This window comes from Microtus pennsylvanicus, chromosome 13 (genome assembly GCF_037038515.1).
Source record: "Microtus pennsylvanicus isolate mMicPen1 chromosome 13, mMicPen1.hap1, whole genome shotgun sequence".
Classification (NCBI taxonomy): domain Eukaryota; kingdom Metazoa; phylum Chordata; class Mammalia; order Rodentia; family Cricetidae; genus Microtus; species Microtus pennsylvanicus.
The window spans coordinates 23,010,424-23,028,281 of record NC_134591.1 but is presented as its reverse complement, the minus strand read 5'-3'; the positions used below and the strand labels follow the sequence as shown (position 1 = coordinate 23,028,281).

The 17,858-nt window shown below is 37.0% G+C and overlaps 1 protein-coding gene across 4 annotated transcripts in view; it reads right to left on the bottom strand.

Annotated features, from left to right (window-relative positions):
- Cntln (centlein) overlaps positions 1 to 17,858 on the bottom strand; it is a 248,432-nt gene that overhangs the window by 52,970 nt on the left and 177,604 nt on the right. For all 4 annotated transcript variants that reach the window (XM_075945720.1, XM_075945719.1, XM_075945716.1 and 1 more), the window contains 4 exons: positions 16,828 to 17,360; positions 6,442 to 6,619; positions 2,133 to 2,226; positions 1,826 to 2,049 (listed from right to left, as the gene is read on the bottom strand). In XM_075945720.1, coding sequence (XP_075801835.1) covers positions 1,826 to 2,049; positions 2,133 to 2,226; positions 6,442 to 6,619; positions 16,828 to 17,360 — 1,029 coding nt within the window. The remainder of the gene's footprint in view (positions 1 to 1,825; positions 2,050 to 2,132; positions 2,227 to 6,441; positions 6,620 to 16,827; positions 17,361 to 17,858) is intronic.

Here is a 17,858-nt window from a genome sequence, read left to right as displayed (position 1 = left end):
ACTGAATAGCTTACAACAACTGTGTACCACACAATCTACTGATGGAAAGCAAAAGAAACTTTGGGGGTGAGCAATGACAATCATAGAGTTGTTTTCCACATTTTTATTACTAGAGGCTTTAACAAAGATTATCCAAAGACAATGAGGCTTTTTAAAATCCTATAATTCCTGACAGAAAAAAAATGGCCAGTAGTTTACCAATTCCAACCTTTCAGACAAAAGGTGTATAAACAATTATCAAAAAATATACATTTATGAAATACTGACAAAGATATCAAAACAATAGGTGAAAATTTAATGCAGGTTCATAGAATCTGACACTTTTATAATTCAAGGGTTTGCTAGCCTATTTTGAGATGCGGTGTCTATATGCTGGAATAACCTAAAATCCCAAGGCATTTGCAGACTGGGCCATGTTCCAGGATCTCTCACTTCACTATAGACTTTTATTTGAGTTTTGATTAAGCAAATTTAATATTAATTAGTTAATATAATTGAATAAGGAATGTCACAAATTTAAAAACTCAAATCCTAAAAATTGAACTGCATTATTTAAGACTGTCCCAAAAGTCTGAGAATTAAATACGCTGTTACAGAATTTATCTGCCTCGGAGTAGGGGAACCAAGGATTCTTCAAGAAATTGGAGAAGATAAAAAAGTTCATTAAAAAAAAGCAGCCATGTACATTTGCAATACTTATGCTCACAGGCTGCATATGAATCCTGTGGCCATTCAGATAGCTACAATTGAGTTCTTAGTAGCAATAGCCTGGGGTGAAAATTTTGTTTTTCAGGTCCTAGCTTAGAAGCATCTCTTCTTAAATTTTAAGAAATATTATTGTTGTAGTATTTTTGGATTTGCTGTGACAAAATGTCATGACCACGTAACTTATAAAAGAAGATGTTTAATTTGGGGCTCATTGTTCCAGAGGTTAAGAGTCCATTACATCATGGCGTGGAACATGGCAGCAGACAGGCCAGGCACTGGAGCAGTAGAGAGCTTACATCTTCTATTTTTAGCTTTTGCTAATTGTTGTATATTTTTATTAAAATAAGGATTGGCTTTAGAAGTAGGTTGTTTGGGCCTTTTATAGTATTTTTTATTATTTAAAACAATTTTAAAATAAATGTTTTAATCATATTCTTCCTATCCCTGTCTTTCCACATCATCTCCCCCTCCCTACTCATCTAACTTGAAGTTCTTTCTTAAAAAAGAAACAAACAAAACCCAGTATAACAAAATGCCCAGACCTAAGAAAACAAAATATAACCACCCACTAAGAAAGAAAACAACAGTCACCAAATAAAGGCACATACACATGTGCACGCGTGCGCGCGCGCACACACACACACACACACACACACACACACACACACAGAGAGAGAGAGAGAGAGAGAGAGAGAGAGAGAGAGAGAGAGAGAGAGAATCCTATGGAGATAGAATGAGAGACCTTGGAACACTCAACTCTAAATGGGATGTCTCCATCAAATCCCTCCACTCAGAGCTCAGGAAACCCCCTGAAGAGGAGGCAGAAAGAGTGGAAGGGTCAGAGGGGATGAAACACCAGAGGATACTGCTCTCTAAATCAACATGAGCAGAGCTCACATCAATCTTTTACTGCCACCAAATTGATCATAATTTGCAGTTCTGTGACTCCATGAGGGATCATGTGACAATTTAAGGTGATAGGATCTACATTAACACCTCGGATTTTTTTTAAACTTGCACGTATGTCTAACAGATATGGGAACTAAAACCAGATGTAAAATAAAATATCAATATAATCTGCATATTTATTATAACTCAGTCTCAACATTCTCTTTACCTTTATTGTCTGTCTGCTGGTCTGAAATCGCTGCTCAGATACCTGCTGTTGGTGGAGGAGTTTCTCGTTGGCTTCTTTATATTCCTTAGCAGATGACTCTGCTGCTTTCCTGGCATTATGAAGCAAACTGTTCTGTTGCTGCAAGGAGATAATCCGTTCTCGTAATAAAATAGTGTTGCTACTGGATTTTTGGGCAGGGATATTTTTGCACTTTTCTCTGTTAACTAAATAAAGATAATATTGTTCATAATTTGCAAAATCAGATTACATTGATAAAGACACTGTTACTTTTTTATTATACTCTTACCTCTGGCAGGGACCACTGCATGCAAACTCTTCTGTGTGCTTCCACTCTTCTTTTGAAAAGCCATTTTCTTGGTATTCTTATAATGAGAAATATCCTAAATTTGAAGGTTTCAGAAAAAAATTGGTTACTACACAATGACAATGTCAAACAAATTTACATGTCATTTAATATATTTAAGTAAATAAAATGTATGGGCAATAAAATTCTATAATTGATTCCTAAATTATATTCTCAGAAATCCACCTGAATTAACATTTTAATATATACAATAAATTTAAAGTTGAACTATCGGGTAGAAGATATTGACATGAAAGCAACTGAAAAGAAGTAGAATTTCACCTGAGGACAGTTCTTAAAAGGAGAAGTGGCAGCAATGAGGACTCTAAGACAGTCTAATCTACACAGATCTAATCTACACAGGGAGTAGAACAAGACAAGATTTCCTGAGTAAACTGGGATCATGGGGATCTTGGGAGAGGGCTGAAGGGGAGGGGAGAATCAGGGAAGAGAGCAGAGAAAAATGTAGAGCTCAATAAAAATGAGTAAAAAAAAAAGGAGGTTGAATAAAGCAACGGCAATAAAACATAGCTACTTAATGAAGCAGTCTCTGGTAGTCTGGGAGCTTTGTTTGGATGCTTCTCCTGGTCTGTTTGAATGTAGACATGAAAAGCTAATAGCAAATGAACCTCAAAGAGTAATAACAACATATTTTTCTTAATTTCATGCTGGGAGAGGTGGCTCATATTTGGAAGACCAAGGCAAGATGATCACCTCAAGATGCACACCAACATGGCTCCCATGGGGAGCTCTAAGCCAGCCTGCCTCTGGGGAGCTGAATGGGGTGTCATGTGCGGCATCAGTTCTGGGGAATCAAAGACTTCTTATCCCCTTGCTTCTGGTAAACACTTTATTTTCCTGGGATTAATATCTAAAAGTGTGACAACTGGATTGTAGTATAAGTGGTAGGTACAGTTTTTCAGAAATTATCAAGGAATTTTCTGGAATGCTACATTGTTGCATTCCAAAATCACACGAGCAAAGCCTGAGCCCCACTGTCTGCACTGATGTCAACTCTTGGGGTTGTGATTACTTTCATTGTGCTGTCTTTTGTGATCCTAACCTGAACTCCTGAAAGGGTAGTGATGCTGAACAACTTGTGTACCTATTCGCCACCCAGGTATACTTTTGGGCCAACTGTCTGTTCATGCCTTGCCCACTCCCAGTTGAATTGTTATCTTTTATGGCTGGAGTTTGAGAGCTCTTTATTTAACTCAACTTTTATCAGATACTGGGCATCAGCCACGTGGTCTCACTTTCTAAGTAGGATCTTTTGCTTTGCGAAAGTTGTTAATTTTAATGTAATCTAATTTATGGATCTTGGATTCGTATCAGGTCTAAAAATTCTTTATTCATCAAATTCTAGGTTCTGAAGATTTTTCTCTTAGATTTCCTTCTATGAGTTTTATAACTTAAATGTTACACTTTTATATGTTATGCATAACTTATGCATAAGATTTAAGATTTAGGTATATACTCCTGTTTTTGCTTAAGAAAAACCACCTGATCCTGCTATTTGTCAAAAAGACTATCCTTCTTTAATTGAAATATTCTTTCATCTTCATCAAGGATCAGATGCCAAAAAGTAAACAGATTTACTTCTAGACTCAGCACTTCATTGCGTGGATAAAATACCCTCTGAGGGTATAGTATCATCCCATGTTATAATGGAACCAATGAGGATTTATGCTCCCTCTGTGGGGCAAATAAAAACAAGTTATGTTTAAGTTTTTAAAATCTTATTTGGCTTTTTCAATATCTTTACTTCTTTGACAGAACTCTTTATTTATTAATAGACTCTGTTTTTTTTTCATGCTGTAACCTGTCCATGATTACTCATGGAAGTGAACTGCTTTAATATATTTTGTCTTTTGTTGACTGATATTTCTTATATAAGCTGCAGTATCATTGGTTCTATATATGATGAATGATTTCCATTTGTACCCTGAATAGTTGAGACACTGTGTGTCAAGACTTTTGATATTATTTGCATTTTGCTTGAACAGACTTCTCCAATTACACTGTTGAAACAAGAGGCAAAACATCAATTATACAAGTTGAGCATGGAAGCCCAGTCTCTCGAGACACCATAGTTGAAGAGGAGCACATCATTACTGCTGCATAGGGTGGAAGTTCAGGCTCTCCAATGGGCCTCTGCTCTTACTACTGAAACTGAAGACAGAGAGAGCCTTGTTAAAGCTCCCACTTGGCCTACTGTGACAAGACAAGGAGGCTTGGGGCTTGTTAGGTATGAGGTAATAAAAGTCTTCTTCTCTGGGCTTGGCTCACGAGATCACAGATGTTCAGGAGTCTTTGTAGTCTCCAGTGAAATGAAGAAGCAGTCAAGGCTCCTCTGTGATCCTCTAACACTGTGCCCAGATAGGAGGAGGAGATATAAGAGCTGCCTCCTTATAAATGGCAAGAGCGTTTAGGTACCCAACAGGCCTTTAACATGGGAAGTAGAGGCAGAAGTGGAGTTGTATTTTTCATGGTGTTTGGCTGATAAAAGGTAACAATTACATAAAGTTTTCTGTCTTACAAGGCTAACCCTTTCTTCATCCTCTGGACGGAAGGAGCATGATGTAATTAGGGACTTTTATCATCTTTATTTATTACAGTTTATAGGTTGCAGGTGTCTCAGTGACTAAAATACGTGGTCAGAGTTTCTTTGCTGGGCTGACTTTACACACCCATCCCAGGTCATTGGACCTGTTTGGAATTAGAATTATAGCAAGTTTGTATTAATATATATATCTTCCTATCCACATAAGGACAAAATTGATAAATTGAGTCATATTAGAATTAATATATTATTATTTTAAAGGCACCATCTACTTGGACAAAAGGCATAGAGAAATAATATATGTGTGTGTGTGTGTGTATGTGTGTGTGGAGAGGGAGTCTATTTTACAAGCACACACACATACATGTATATACATACACATATACACACATGTATATGATATATTCATATATACATATATATAGTAAGATCCCATACCTGGTGTATTCTATGTATAAAAAATAGATAATTAGCTTATAAAATAGACAGACATGAAAAAACAGTTTACAAAGAATTAGAAATGGTCAATAACCACAAAGAAAGGGCTCAATACCTTGGTAATCACAGAAAACCCTCAGTGATGAACCTCAGAATAAACAGAGGTGGCTGAAATGAGAAAGTCTAACATACTAAGTGATGAGATTTCCACCACCATTTGGGGTGTACAGAAAAGTGGTCCCATACATAATAAAGTAAAAAGTGTCAACCATAATCTCAGAACCTTACCAGCCATGGAGCAATAATTCATGTTTCAGTTTTTACTACAGAAATGGCCACATTTATTCAATGAATGAAATATACAAGAATATTCATTGCAACATTATTTGCAGGAAATCTGAAGGGAAGCCTCTCAAATTCCAACAGTGTAATAGACAATGTGTGGCATGTTTAGACAATGAAATATTATTTACAGGACTGCAAATGAATGAGCAAGAGAAACCAGGCTTTCCGTGACCTCACTTCATAATGCTCCAGAAAGGAAACTTAATCAAAACTCGAAAAAACAAAGTGACAAAATTAAAGTAAAGACAATGGTTAGTTCCAGTGGTTGGTGACAGAGTCCAATATTTTCCAAATACACAGGCTACAATTTTGTTATTTATTTTCTGTTAAAATCAAGTGTAGATTTAATCAAAAGGGTTTACATTTGCTTGCATGTCAATAAGAACTTGAGTTTCTTGTTTCCAAACTCATTAGGCTGCACATGTATAGTTACAACTGAACAAAACAGTCCATCAAGTAATACACAAATAAACAGCACCAACAAAAAATATTTTAAGTGTCTCTCACTGTAAACTAGACTGCTTTTGATTCTCCTGCCTCAGCCCCAAATAGTAATTTCTATAGGAAACTACCTATTTATCATTAGTCAAGTAGCAGGAGCATAGTAAGAATAAATAACTTTATTTAAGCAAACAAAAGCAAAAATTTCTTTGCTATATTTAATTTTCTTATAAGCTTACTATTAGTTTTTCATTCTTTCCTTTGTCTGAGACAAGAATATCTTAAAATTTATAAGCATAGTGTTTATTTTCATTTTATCTTGCAGATATAGCCAAGTGGTTCTGAAAATGATTCAAAAGTATTTTTACTGTGTATTCTCAAGAAGACATAACTGTAGGGATTGTAACGATCTGAGTTAGGTGAGGTTAGGGACACAGTGTAGAACTAAGCTAAGCTCTGGCATACCTTCAGGGCTCTGCCATCCTCGTGGGAGCATGTCTGCATTTCCCTTTGTTGAGCATAGCTATCTTCTGTTTGATCAATTTCTTTCTGGTCTCCACCGTCTTCTATAGGGCTTATTTTCTGGGATGTTTCCACAATAATTGTTCCCAAATTTTGAGACATTTGTGTTTCAGAATCACTGCTTCAAATTAAAACAAAGGGTGGGGGGTAATGAGGCTACAAATCCCAACAAGATATGCTTGCATATGCACTTCTCTGCATATGGTGGCCAAATGGCATAGATCATAGATCATATACAAAGACAGAAGCCTAATATAGGTACGCAATGGTTCTCAACATTAAATCCTTTTAAACTTCTTTACAGACTTAAAGAATTTCATCAAGAACCTAGGGGAAAAAAAAGAACCTAGGTAACTGGCTCCATCCCTGCTAGCATTCCTGCAGCCTTCTGTGGAGAAGCACACGCTGCCTCACGGTCAGTTTCTAAAGGGCCAGGGCACACAGAGTTTAATTATTTTTTTAACAGAAATAGTTTCCCACCAGGCATAAAATTTTTGTCTCTTGGGCTTCTACCATGGGTTATAGTTTCATTTATGATTGAAATAGTACATCCACTATGAACCAAAAAGTTTTGTAACAAAAGGGTTAAAGTGGTAAGCATATAAAATAGAGGAAATAATCTGAATACGCTGCCTTCTTGTAACTTGTGTCATCCTAAAGATTCAGAAAATGGAACCAAATAAGAATAAATAAGATACACAGTACACTAGTAGTGATGTATCCAAGAGAAAAACAAATTAAGCCATGAAGAGATTAGACATTTTGAAGGTCATTTACTCGCCATCACAGACACGCAAATTAAAACTACATTAAGAGGCCCTCTCCCTCCAGACAGAACAGAAGTCATTACAAAAATGAATAACAACAAGCTCTGGCAAGGATGTCAACAAAAGAGAACTCTCATGTAAGACTATGAGATTGAAAACTAGAAAAACCATTGTAGAAATCATTCAAAAAATAAAACTAGATTTCTCTTGTGATCCACCTCGACCATTCTTGGGTACTTACCCAAAGGATTTCAAGTCAATAGGCCAAAGAGATACTTGTACAATGTTACTGCAGCACTACTCATAGTAGCTAAGCTATGGAAGCAAACTGAGAGTCCATCAACACAGGTTTGGATGAAGATGATGTGTGTGATATAAAGGACACAGTGGAATTTTTTTCCACCAGAAGAATGAGGTTACATTATTTGAAAGAAAATGTATGCAGCTGGAGATAATCACTGAGTGATAAAAGTCATTCTCAAAAGGCAAATCTCATGCTTTCCCTTATTCACAAGTAAGGTTTTATACAGATATATAAAAGTCATCTGATATGATAGTAGATGTGGTGGTTTGAATAAGAATGACGCACATAATCTCATATATTTGAATGCCCAGTCGGCCGGGAGCAGAACTGTTTGAAAGGATTAGAAATACTAGGACAGGTTGCCCTGTTGGAGTAGGTGTGGCCTTGTTGGAGGAAGTAAGCCACCAAAGGCGGGCTTTGAGGTTTCAAAGCCCATGCCAGCCCCAGTCTCTCTCCGCCTGCTGCCTAAGGATCAGAATGTAAAGCTGTCAGCATCTTCTCCAGCACCATGCATGCCTGTATGTTGCCATACTCTCTGCTGTGATGATAGCCTCCGAAACTGTAAGCAACCCCTGATTAAACGCTTTCTTTTATGAAAGTAATTCTGGCCATGGGGTCTCTTCACTGCAATGGAGCAGTGACTGAAACAGAAGGAGTGAAACTGTTTAGAAAAACAACAAGGAGTGAGGGGTGCAGGTGGAATATGCTGGCAGCATATCAGAGACTCGAACAAAGATATAACTCAGTACCATATAGAGCTACTAAAATTTTATTATTTTAAAAACAGACAAGTTTTAAGGTAGAAAGGGACATAAAACTTTTACATGACTATATCTGAATTATTGTCACATAGATACATACTCCTTGAGACATCTTTAGGGGAAAAACTCAAGGTTTATTCTAATTTTCATTATCAAAATGATTTTTAGGTGCTTTACTGCCTTGGTCACTCTAGCACATGCTCAAGCTTATGCTGATGTAACATAAGGAGAATTCAAGTTCACGTCCTAAGAACTGTCCACTAAGGGTTATTTAGAAAAACTCTGGAAGGCTAAAATTATGAAAGTCTCTCTGACATGTCCATTCTAAAATACTTATACAGCATTTCTACATATACACTATTAAATATATTATTTTTTCAACAGTAGCTAAACAACTAGCATTTTGTACTCAATTAACTTGCTCTCTAGACTTCTGTATGTTCCTCATCTGCTGAGATCTTTGGGACTCATGATTCTACATTGTAAAGTATTTTCTACCCTTTTATTTATATCTGTTTTCAGATATTTGGGTGCTATTTTAATGATAATATTGATAAGCATGCTTTGTTAGGATTCAGACACACTGTTAGTGTGATAGTGCTCTAAAATAATGTAAGATGTGGATTGGGCAGCAGGTAAGGGGTAGAGCACATAGTTATGGCTCAGTCCTCCGTGTGAAGGTAGAGAAAAGGACAGGTTAGCTTGATGAGAATCACCTTTAAGAAACCCATGAAGACTTACAGAAATCAGGTGTGTGTGTGTGTGTGTGTGTGTGTGTGTGTGTGTGTGTGTGTGTGTGTGTGCATGTGTGTGTGTGTGTAGGATATGTCTGAGTACATGCTTGTGTGTGCATACACATGAATGCTTATGTATGTATGCCTGTGGAGGTCTGAAGTTTGTATCCTGTATTTTCCTCAGCTGCTCTTAACCTTGTTAGATACAAGTTCTCTCATTGAGCCCAGAAATCAACAATTATATAAACTCTGTGGTCAGTGAGCTCTAGCATTTACATGTCTCTACATCAACACCCCCTGCCATGAAAGAGATAGCTATGTGTCATAAAACATGCCTTTTCGTGGGTGCTAGGGATAAGGATCCATGTGAAAGGTTGTTTCCTGTCTGACTCAGTCATCTTTGCAGCCTCAGATCTTCATTTTAAAACATTTGTGAATGGCTCTTTTATAATGTTCTGATACTTTATTTAGGTTTGATTTAAACAACTTCTTTCTGTTTTATTTTTAAATGTCAGAATAGCAACATACCAAATTTATAAATTCTTTCAATATTCTTAAATTCAGCATGTTTTAATAAAAACAGTAGATTCAATATACTTTTATATTCTGTCATTTTATTAACATGGATATTTCTATTTGTAATTTCGCCCTCCCTTCCATATGTCGAAAACTTAGCAAGAATTCAACATGCAATGTTTAAAATGGGGAAAGTGGAGTGATTATTATATTTAGTCATATATTTAGTGATAGATTCAATTAAAAATATCTCTTTGAGGTAGAGTGGCTTTAGAGATGGGGCAGTGTTTTGTTTTTATTTTCCTTCTATTTTCTCATTTTCAAAAAAAATAATCAGTGTATGCATTGTTTCATGCATGCAGGATACACTCACTGATGAGAAAGTTCCACAGTCATTAGGCCCTGAAAGCCTACTCTAGCCATCCTCTAGCCAGGAAAAAGCAGATACTAAACACAATACATTTGGAAAGTTATGCAGTGCGCTATAAGGTAACAAAAGCCATTGGAAAACAAACTGTGCAGAGGAAGAGGAAGAAATCCGGAGTCCAAGATGTAAAATGAGGACAGGGTAATAATCTGGAACAGAATGACCTTAGGGAAGTCGTAGAGAAAAGGTAAAGTACATGGATGGCTAAGAAATTCATGCCACGCAGAAGGTAGGGTGCAGCTGAGACAGGTGTCCCTGACCAACAGGAAGAAATAACAGTCCACTGTGGCCAGACAGATGAGAACTCCCTGGTTAGGAAACTTGACAAACGATGAAATGCATGTCAGGGTTGTAACAACAGAAGTGATGAGGATAGTCAAAGAGTGTTTTTAGAAGAACCCCATGATAATTTCCCAATTGAATGGAGGTTGGGAATGACTTACTCAAAGATGATTCCAAGATTTTGTTGAGAATAAGTGAAAGAATTGTTGCTATTTAGGAAGGGATTCTGTGTGGGCAAGCTTGGAGGTACGATTTAGGAAATCAGACACAAAATATAATGTTAAGCTGACTTTTAACTTAGTTAATCTTAAATTCAGGAGAGAAGTCTTCCTCATTTATTTAAATTTTGGGGTGGCTTCAATGATATTAATAAAGTATTTAAGGATTGTATTAACAAACACTATGAAATCAGAAAAAAATTTAAACTAAGAAAAAAGAGATCTCCAAGGATTTAAACTCCTGCCACATACAAAGCAGAGCAAGACGAAGTGTAGACATCAACTCTATCAGAAGGTGTTGACAGATCAAATGAGGCAAGGATTGACAGTTGTCCTTTGCATTTGTTGATTATGGCCATATAGAAAAAACAAGATATTCTAGAAAATGATGAGGTATAAAATTTTGGAAATAAAAAATAAGAAAATGCTTTGACACAAGAGTAGTGACAGGTATTGCCAATCTTCTGATTTCCAGACATGGTCTAATTCCATCTCATTTAGGCTAATAGACGTGACTAATATGGTGTCTCTCTCCTGACTGTTAATGCAATGGACCGAGGAGCTAAGTGGAAACAGTCCTAGCTACTGCCTCCACAAACAGCAGTGGGATTCCCAAGGGAAAGTTGCTCTGCCTTGAGAAATAGGATCATTCTTTTTCTCTTGTTGGAATAAACAGAGTGACCAATAACAACCTGGGGGAGGAAAACATTTCTTTTGGGTTATAGATAACAGCCCACCATTGAGGGAAGTCAAGGCTGGGACTCAAGGAAGGAGCCTGGACCCAAAATCATAGGGGATTCCTGATGACTGTTAATGAGCTCACTTCATAGAGACATTTGATTGATTCTGGGGGCTGCTAAGTTAAACCAACATAAAGGTATCTTGACTTCAAAATTTGGGTCTAAGGATATATTGCTTTGAAAAGAGGTTTTGCTTTTGTTTCCATAGAAGACAAGAACCTGTGAATTCCTTCAAGGTTAATGAGGTTTTATGGAACAAGACCCCTGAAAGGTCTCTGTGAACCCTAAAAATACTTCACCTATCAGCAGGAAGCAGTTTGGAGAAAACAACACCCAAATTCCCAAAATGACTGTTTATAAATGTTTGTTTTCATTTAAAAGGGATATGATTTAGAAATGAATAATTTACAGTGGTATGAACTTTGGTCAATTGATACAAATATAAGGTCAATTGGTTAGTCTGTGTATATGTATTTCTGCTCATTTACTGTATTATGTTTATGCAGTTCATTTAAAATGTAATGTATAATTAAGAAATACATATTAATAAATAGTCATTTATAATATTCAAACTTGTAGTCATGTTAGGTTTTCTAGATGTACAGAGATATATTGCAGATGGATAGGTATTCTTCAAACATTTCAAAGACCTACAGAATATGGCATTTAAAATATTCCAGTAACAGACTTTTCTCGACAATGAGGTATGCCTGCTTCTTGCAGAACCATTTACTTCAGAGAGGTTGATGGGCATTGAAGAAACTTGTTATAGAATTTGCCTTCAATGTGACAAGGCAAGTCAGTTGGACAGGAAACTGCTCTTGCCTGAACTGCTTGATGGTATGCTGTATGAACTGAACACACAGGACCCATAGATTCAGGACTTGCTTACAGTTCAGAAACTGAGGCAGGGACCATGGTAGCAGGCAGGCAGCAGGCAACATGGTGCTGGAGCAGTAGCTGCAAGATTACATGTAGAGTCTACAACCACAAGGTGGGGGGTATGAGAAGGCTAATTGAGAATCTAACGGGCTTTTGAAACCTCAAATGTCCACTCTCACTGACACACTGTCACCTTATCCCTCCTGCTGTCTCCTCATTGATCTTTTTATACTCCCCAAATAGTCTCCTTTCTGCCTTCTCTATTCCATATAGTCTTGCTTTTGTTTCATCTGGCACACACAACATGTAAGTGAATATATAAACAATAATTTATATATAAATATACATGACACATGAAATAAAATATTTTGTCTTTCCCCCATTACCCTCTCCTTTACCCTTCTCCCTGTCTATAAACCTCTTCATTGCCCCTCATATTCCCTATTACACTTTCATGTCAGAGGGACTTTTACATTTCAATCCTTATTCCACATGTTAGGAAACAGTCCTTGCCTTTCTGAGTCTGGTGATGACCATCTCCTTTTCTTCTCTCATGATTACTGAATGAACCAGTGGTGATTAGTTCATGCTGTCAACTTTATACAACCTGGAGTCACTTGGGAAGAGGGAACCTCACCTGAAAAACTTCCTCCATCAGACTGGCTGTGAGATATTTCCTTGATTATGGAGGAGGAAGGGCCCAAGTCATTAAGGACAGTCACATCCGTAGGCAGGTGGACCCTAGACAGCTATAAGACAGCTGGCTAAACATGAGTCAGTGAGCAAGCTGGGGCCACAGTGCTCTTTGGTCTCTGCTTCAGTTCTTGGAAGTTCTTGCTGTGATATCCTTCAACAATGGGCTGTGACCAGAAGGATCAATAATATAACCCATTTTTTTCCTGAAGCTGCTTTTGGTCAGAGTGTTTTATCATGCAAAATCAACAAGAATAAACATAATCTTATAAACTGTGAGAAATAAATAACAGGTGATGATTATATAATGTTATTGTATACTACATACATGCGACTAAGTTCTATTTTTCTTAGTATCCAAATAATTTTCTTACATTATATGTCTCAGGGTTTCTACTACTGAGATAAAATACTGTGACCAAAAGCAACTTTGAAAAAAGGGATTTCCGTCATCTTACTGCTCTCAGGTCACATTTCTTTGTTGAGAGAAGTTAGCACAGGAACCTGACAGGAACTGAAGCAGAGGCTATGGAGGAATACTCCCCACAGTGTGCTCAACCTGCTTTCTTATATATCCTGGAACCATGTGCCCAAGTGTGGCACTGCCCTCAGTAAGTTGGCTATATCAATCTTTAATCAACACAATGCCCTATTAATCAACATAATACCCTACAAAACTGACATGCCTACCAGCAATCTGACACAAGCATTTCTTCAACCGAGGTTCTTCCTGGTAACTCTACCCTGTGTCAAGGTGACAATCTACCCTGTGACAAGGTGACAAAATCTAACTACCACACTACAGAAAACAAGAAGAAATAGACTCTTTTGAACATCTGTGACGTTCCAGTGCATGATTTCTAATGTCTGAGAAGTCTTTGAAGCTAAATGATTTCTGGAACTGTTCTGCCAAGCAGGAAGTGTAACAAAATCACTGGGCCAAAATGAGTTACATTGCTGAACAACTTAGATGATATTCTTTTTTTCTTTTTCTTTTATTGATTTTTATTGATCTCTACATTTTTCTCTGTTCCCCTCCCTGCTTCTCCCCTCCCCTCTTCAACCTTCTCCCAAGGTCCCCATGCTCCTAATTTACTCAGGAGATCTTGTCTTTTTTCTACTTCCCATGTAGATTAGATCTATGTAAGTATCTCTTAGCAAAGAAAACCAGTCTACAAACCACAATCCCAGAGAACTTAGACAATAATGAGGACACTAGATGATATTCTTATATTTAAAAATTTAGTGATATTTCTTAAAAATACATGGCTTTATGAACATGCATTGATATGATGAAATTGAAATTGAATATATTACCTAACTTTTATGTTTTTATCAATATATGTAGACTCAGATATAAATAAGCTATAGTAATATATTATGAAAAGTACAGGGGTATTATATTGTTGAGGTACAGATTTCAGTTGACATGAGTATTCCTCAAAGATATGGATAAATATTTAGTGGATTTTTGAGTTGGGTACTATTTTGTTTACAACTGCTTCTGAGAGTAGGGAAAAAGAAGTTGGGAAAAGTTAAAAGAAAGAAAATATACAGATTTGATCCTCTGGCTTTGCCTTCATAAATATTTTTTATTTTTTAAAATCTCTCCTCTCTTTCCCTCTCTCACTCCCTTCCCTTCCTCCCTTCCCCCTCCCTCACTCCCTCACTCCCCTCCCTCCATCTCTCTCTATGTGTATGTACACATGTGTGCACGAATGCCATAATACATGTGTAATAATCAGAGTCCAGGTCTTAGGAGTTGGGTCTCTCCTTCTATCACAATAGTCCTAAGAATCAAAATCATCTCATCAGGCTTGTTACGGACATTACCCAGGGTGCTAACTCACTTGCCCTACAAACATGCCTCTTTAGTTTCTTTATCTGTCTAAAGACTAGGAACTTCATTTTGTAATCATTTAAAATGTTTCCCAAACTTACCAGCACATTGGAACCAGTTAACAATCTTCAAATAAAACTGATGCTTCTAGTTCACCTCAAAAATTATAGTAACATTGGTTTGGAATACTTGAACTTGGAATTTTTATAGGACCTCTTTGTTAATATGTAAATAGTTGCTCTGGCTCAGAAAACAATTCTGCAAACTATACCATTTTGCAATTCAAAGAACTTTGATATAAAGAACATTAGAACACCCAAGAAACAGGCTCAGAGACAAGGCTTCCTTCACCTTTCTTTCCTGTCTATTGCTCTTTATCTTTTCCCAAGTAATGACAAACATTAGTTCACATGTGGTGGTTTCAGTGAGAAATGTCCCTCATACTATTGGATTGGTGTCACTGTTTGGTGAGGTTTCAGTGGCTTTCTCCTTTCTGGAGTAAGTTATGTCACTATGGGTGGACTTTGAGAGTTGAAACCTCACTCACTCTCTGCTATGTACTTGAAGTTCAAGATGAAATCTGTTTCCTGTTCCTGCTGCCATGCATGCCTGCTGTCCACTGGCACGCTGTACCCACCATTATGGATTCCAATGCTCTGGAAGCATAAACAAAATTAAACTATTTCTTCTACAAGTTGCTTTGATTATGGTATTTTATCAAGTGATAGAAAAGTAGTTAATACAGACCCTTTCCTCCAAAGCAAAGCACAAAATGTATATACCCTGTCATGACATGGGCTCATCTACCATAGTCAGAAAGAGAAGACCCCCAGTCTATAAAGGACCCACTCTGACCAGGAAAAAGGCTTAGAACACCCTGAAGAGAATGACATCATTGGATCTCTACCTCTTGGCCCTTTGCTCTTATTTTGGACATTATATAGTTATACTTCTTTTTATCTACACGTCTATATAACTGTCCATTTCTCATGGAAGCTAAGCATAAAAATGGACACTTTTCTCCAATTCTTTAGGCTTTCATTCATGTCCAACTCTCATGTAAGACTTTGAAAAATAAATGACCTATTTTTCTCTAATACGTCTCCTGTTACAGGAAAGTAAGCCATGATACTTAAGGGGGTGAGGAAGGTATCGCCTCCCCTACCTGACCACCACAGAAGTTCCCACTATGTTTTAAGGTCATTTTCATTTCCATGTTTATAGCAAAAAAAATATATCCCTAGTCATCCCATATCTAAAATAGAATACTGCCGAAGAGATTAGAGAAAACAAAACAAAACTAGAGAAAATAAATAGAGAAGGTATATACTATTATGAAACAAGGCAAAAATTTGAAAACCATGGTGAAGTGGACAAATTGTTAGTAACTCTAACAGGGAACTTTGCACAGGTCTAAGTAAGATGTGCTGTCATTCCTTTGCCTCTGTGCTTCAAATGAATACGTGAGTGTACAGCCTGGTGTAAGACCATGAAATGTACAGACTTCTAGTACTCGCTTCTTGATATTCAATGGGGCTAAACGACTCAAGAATACAAATCTGTGCGACTCTTAAGTAAATTTGAACTTCCATCCAGTTAAAGTTTGTACAATGACTTTCCATAATATACACATGAAATAATTAGTGAAGATGGTTCTTAATTTAAAGGCTGTTAAACAGCTTGTAGACATCTGGTAACAAGCTGAAATGGGTCATTCAAAATTTATTTAACTAAATTAAGGGGGAAAAATGTTTCTCCTCCCAGGTTGGCATGTCACAAGATAACTAAACCGACTTAGTAGGCTTGCTTGGGAATCCTTAGCTGTCAGTGGTGAATATGCAAAGGGCCAGCAAATTAAATCAACCTGCCAAACTGTCAATTTCAAGCCTCATGACTGCAGGAAAATAGCATCACTGGAAGAAATCAAGCATTGCCTTCTTTTGGGTTTCCTGGCACCTATTCAAATACTCATGCAGTTGTGGCTAATTTTGCATGCAAATTTCAGTCAATAAGCTCAGAACAAGACCTCCCAAGATATTTCAAAGGCTCTGACAGTATTTTTTCTGAATACCAAATCGACAGTAGTTGAAATTCAATCTCAATTTGCCAGTGCTTTACATATGCACACTGTCCCCACCACAGAGCTAAGTTAATGAGAGCCTTACCTGCCTTCACTCACATCCTCCCAGCCGTCCTTGCTGAGGTTCTCAACGTGGCTCATAACCTTGATGGAGTGATTGAGAAGTGTGTGGTGGCGACCCACAGAGATCTTTTTCTTGGCAGCTTTAAATTTCACCTTGGTAGTGGTTGTCTTGCAGTCACACGGCCGGGCTCTCACCTCTCTGGTGGCCATCTCAGATTTAGCTTTGTCAGAGGGATGGTGGCGCTTCTCGCCTGGACTCACCGCCTCTTCACTGTCGTTTCTCAAAGCCTTGGCCTCTGCCACTTGTCTCCTCAGGGCAGTGACTTCCCTCTCCAGCTCAGTGATTTTGACTTGAAGTTCACCTTTGTCATTTTCTACATCTTTACTTACCTTCAGTAGGTGCTCCAGCTCCTTTTCTCTCACTTCAGAATCTTCTTGATAGTGTTTTAAATGGGATTTCAGGAAATCATTTTCTTTCTTTAATTTTTTATTCCCCTCTTTTAATTTTCTTGACTTTTGTTCAAAAGATTTTAGCCGATTTTCCAACTCAATGACCTAAGCAAGAAGGATTAATTTATTCCTTTAAAATTTAAGAGCATAATCTACTTTATTTCTAATTATCATCTCTAACTGAGAAAGAAAGTTACATTTAGTACAAGGACAAAATGAATCTAAAGCACTTAATTCCTAAATAATTCTAAGGTGATGTAGATGAATACATTCAGAAATGCAATAATGCATCTGTTGAAAAAAGGACAGATGGCAAAAGAAGTTAAAATCCTATGCAAAGTGATACAGAACTAAGGATGTCAATGAGCTGCAGAGTTCTCTAAGAGTGTAGGTGCTTTCGTTATATGGTCTCACTGTGAGAAGAAATATTTTCAGAAAATCAACTGTTTATAGAAATAACCTAAAACAAGTTCATGGAGAAACTATTAGTAAATACTTGAGAAACACATTAAAAAGTGATGACAAAATAAATAACCTGAAACAGTTTAATTTCTAAATTAGAAGTATCTTTTTAACTCTCATGGCATTCTTATTTCGCAAAAT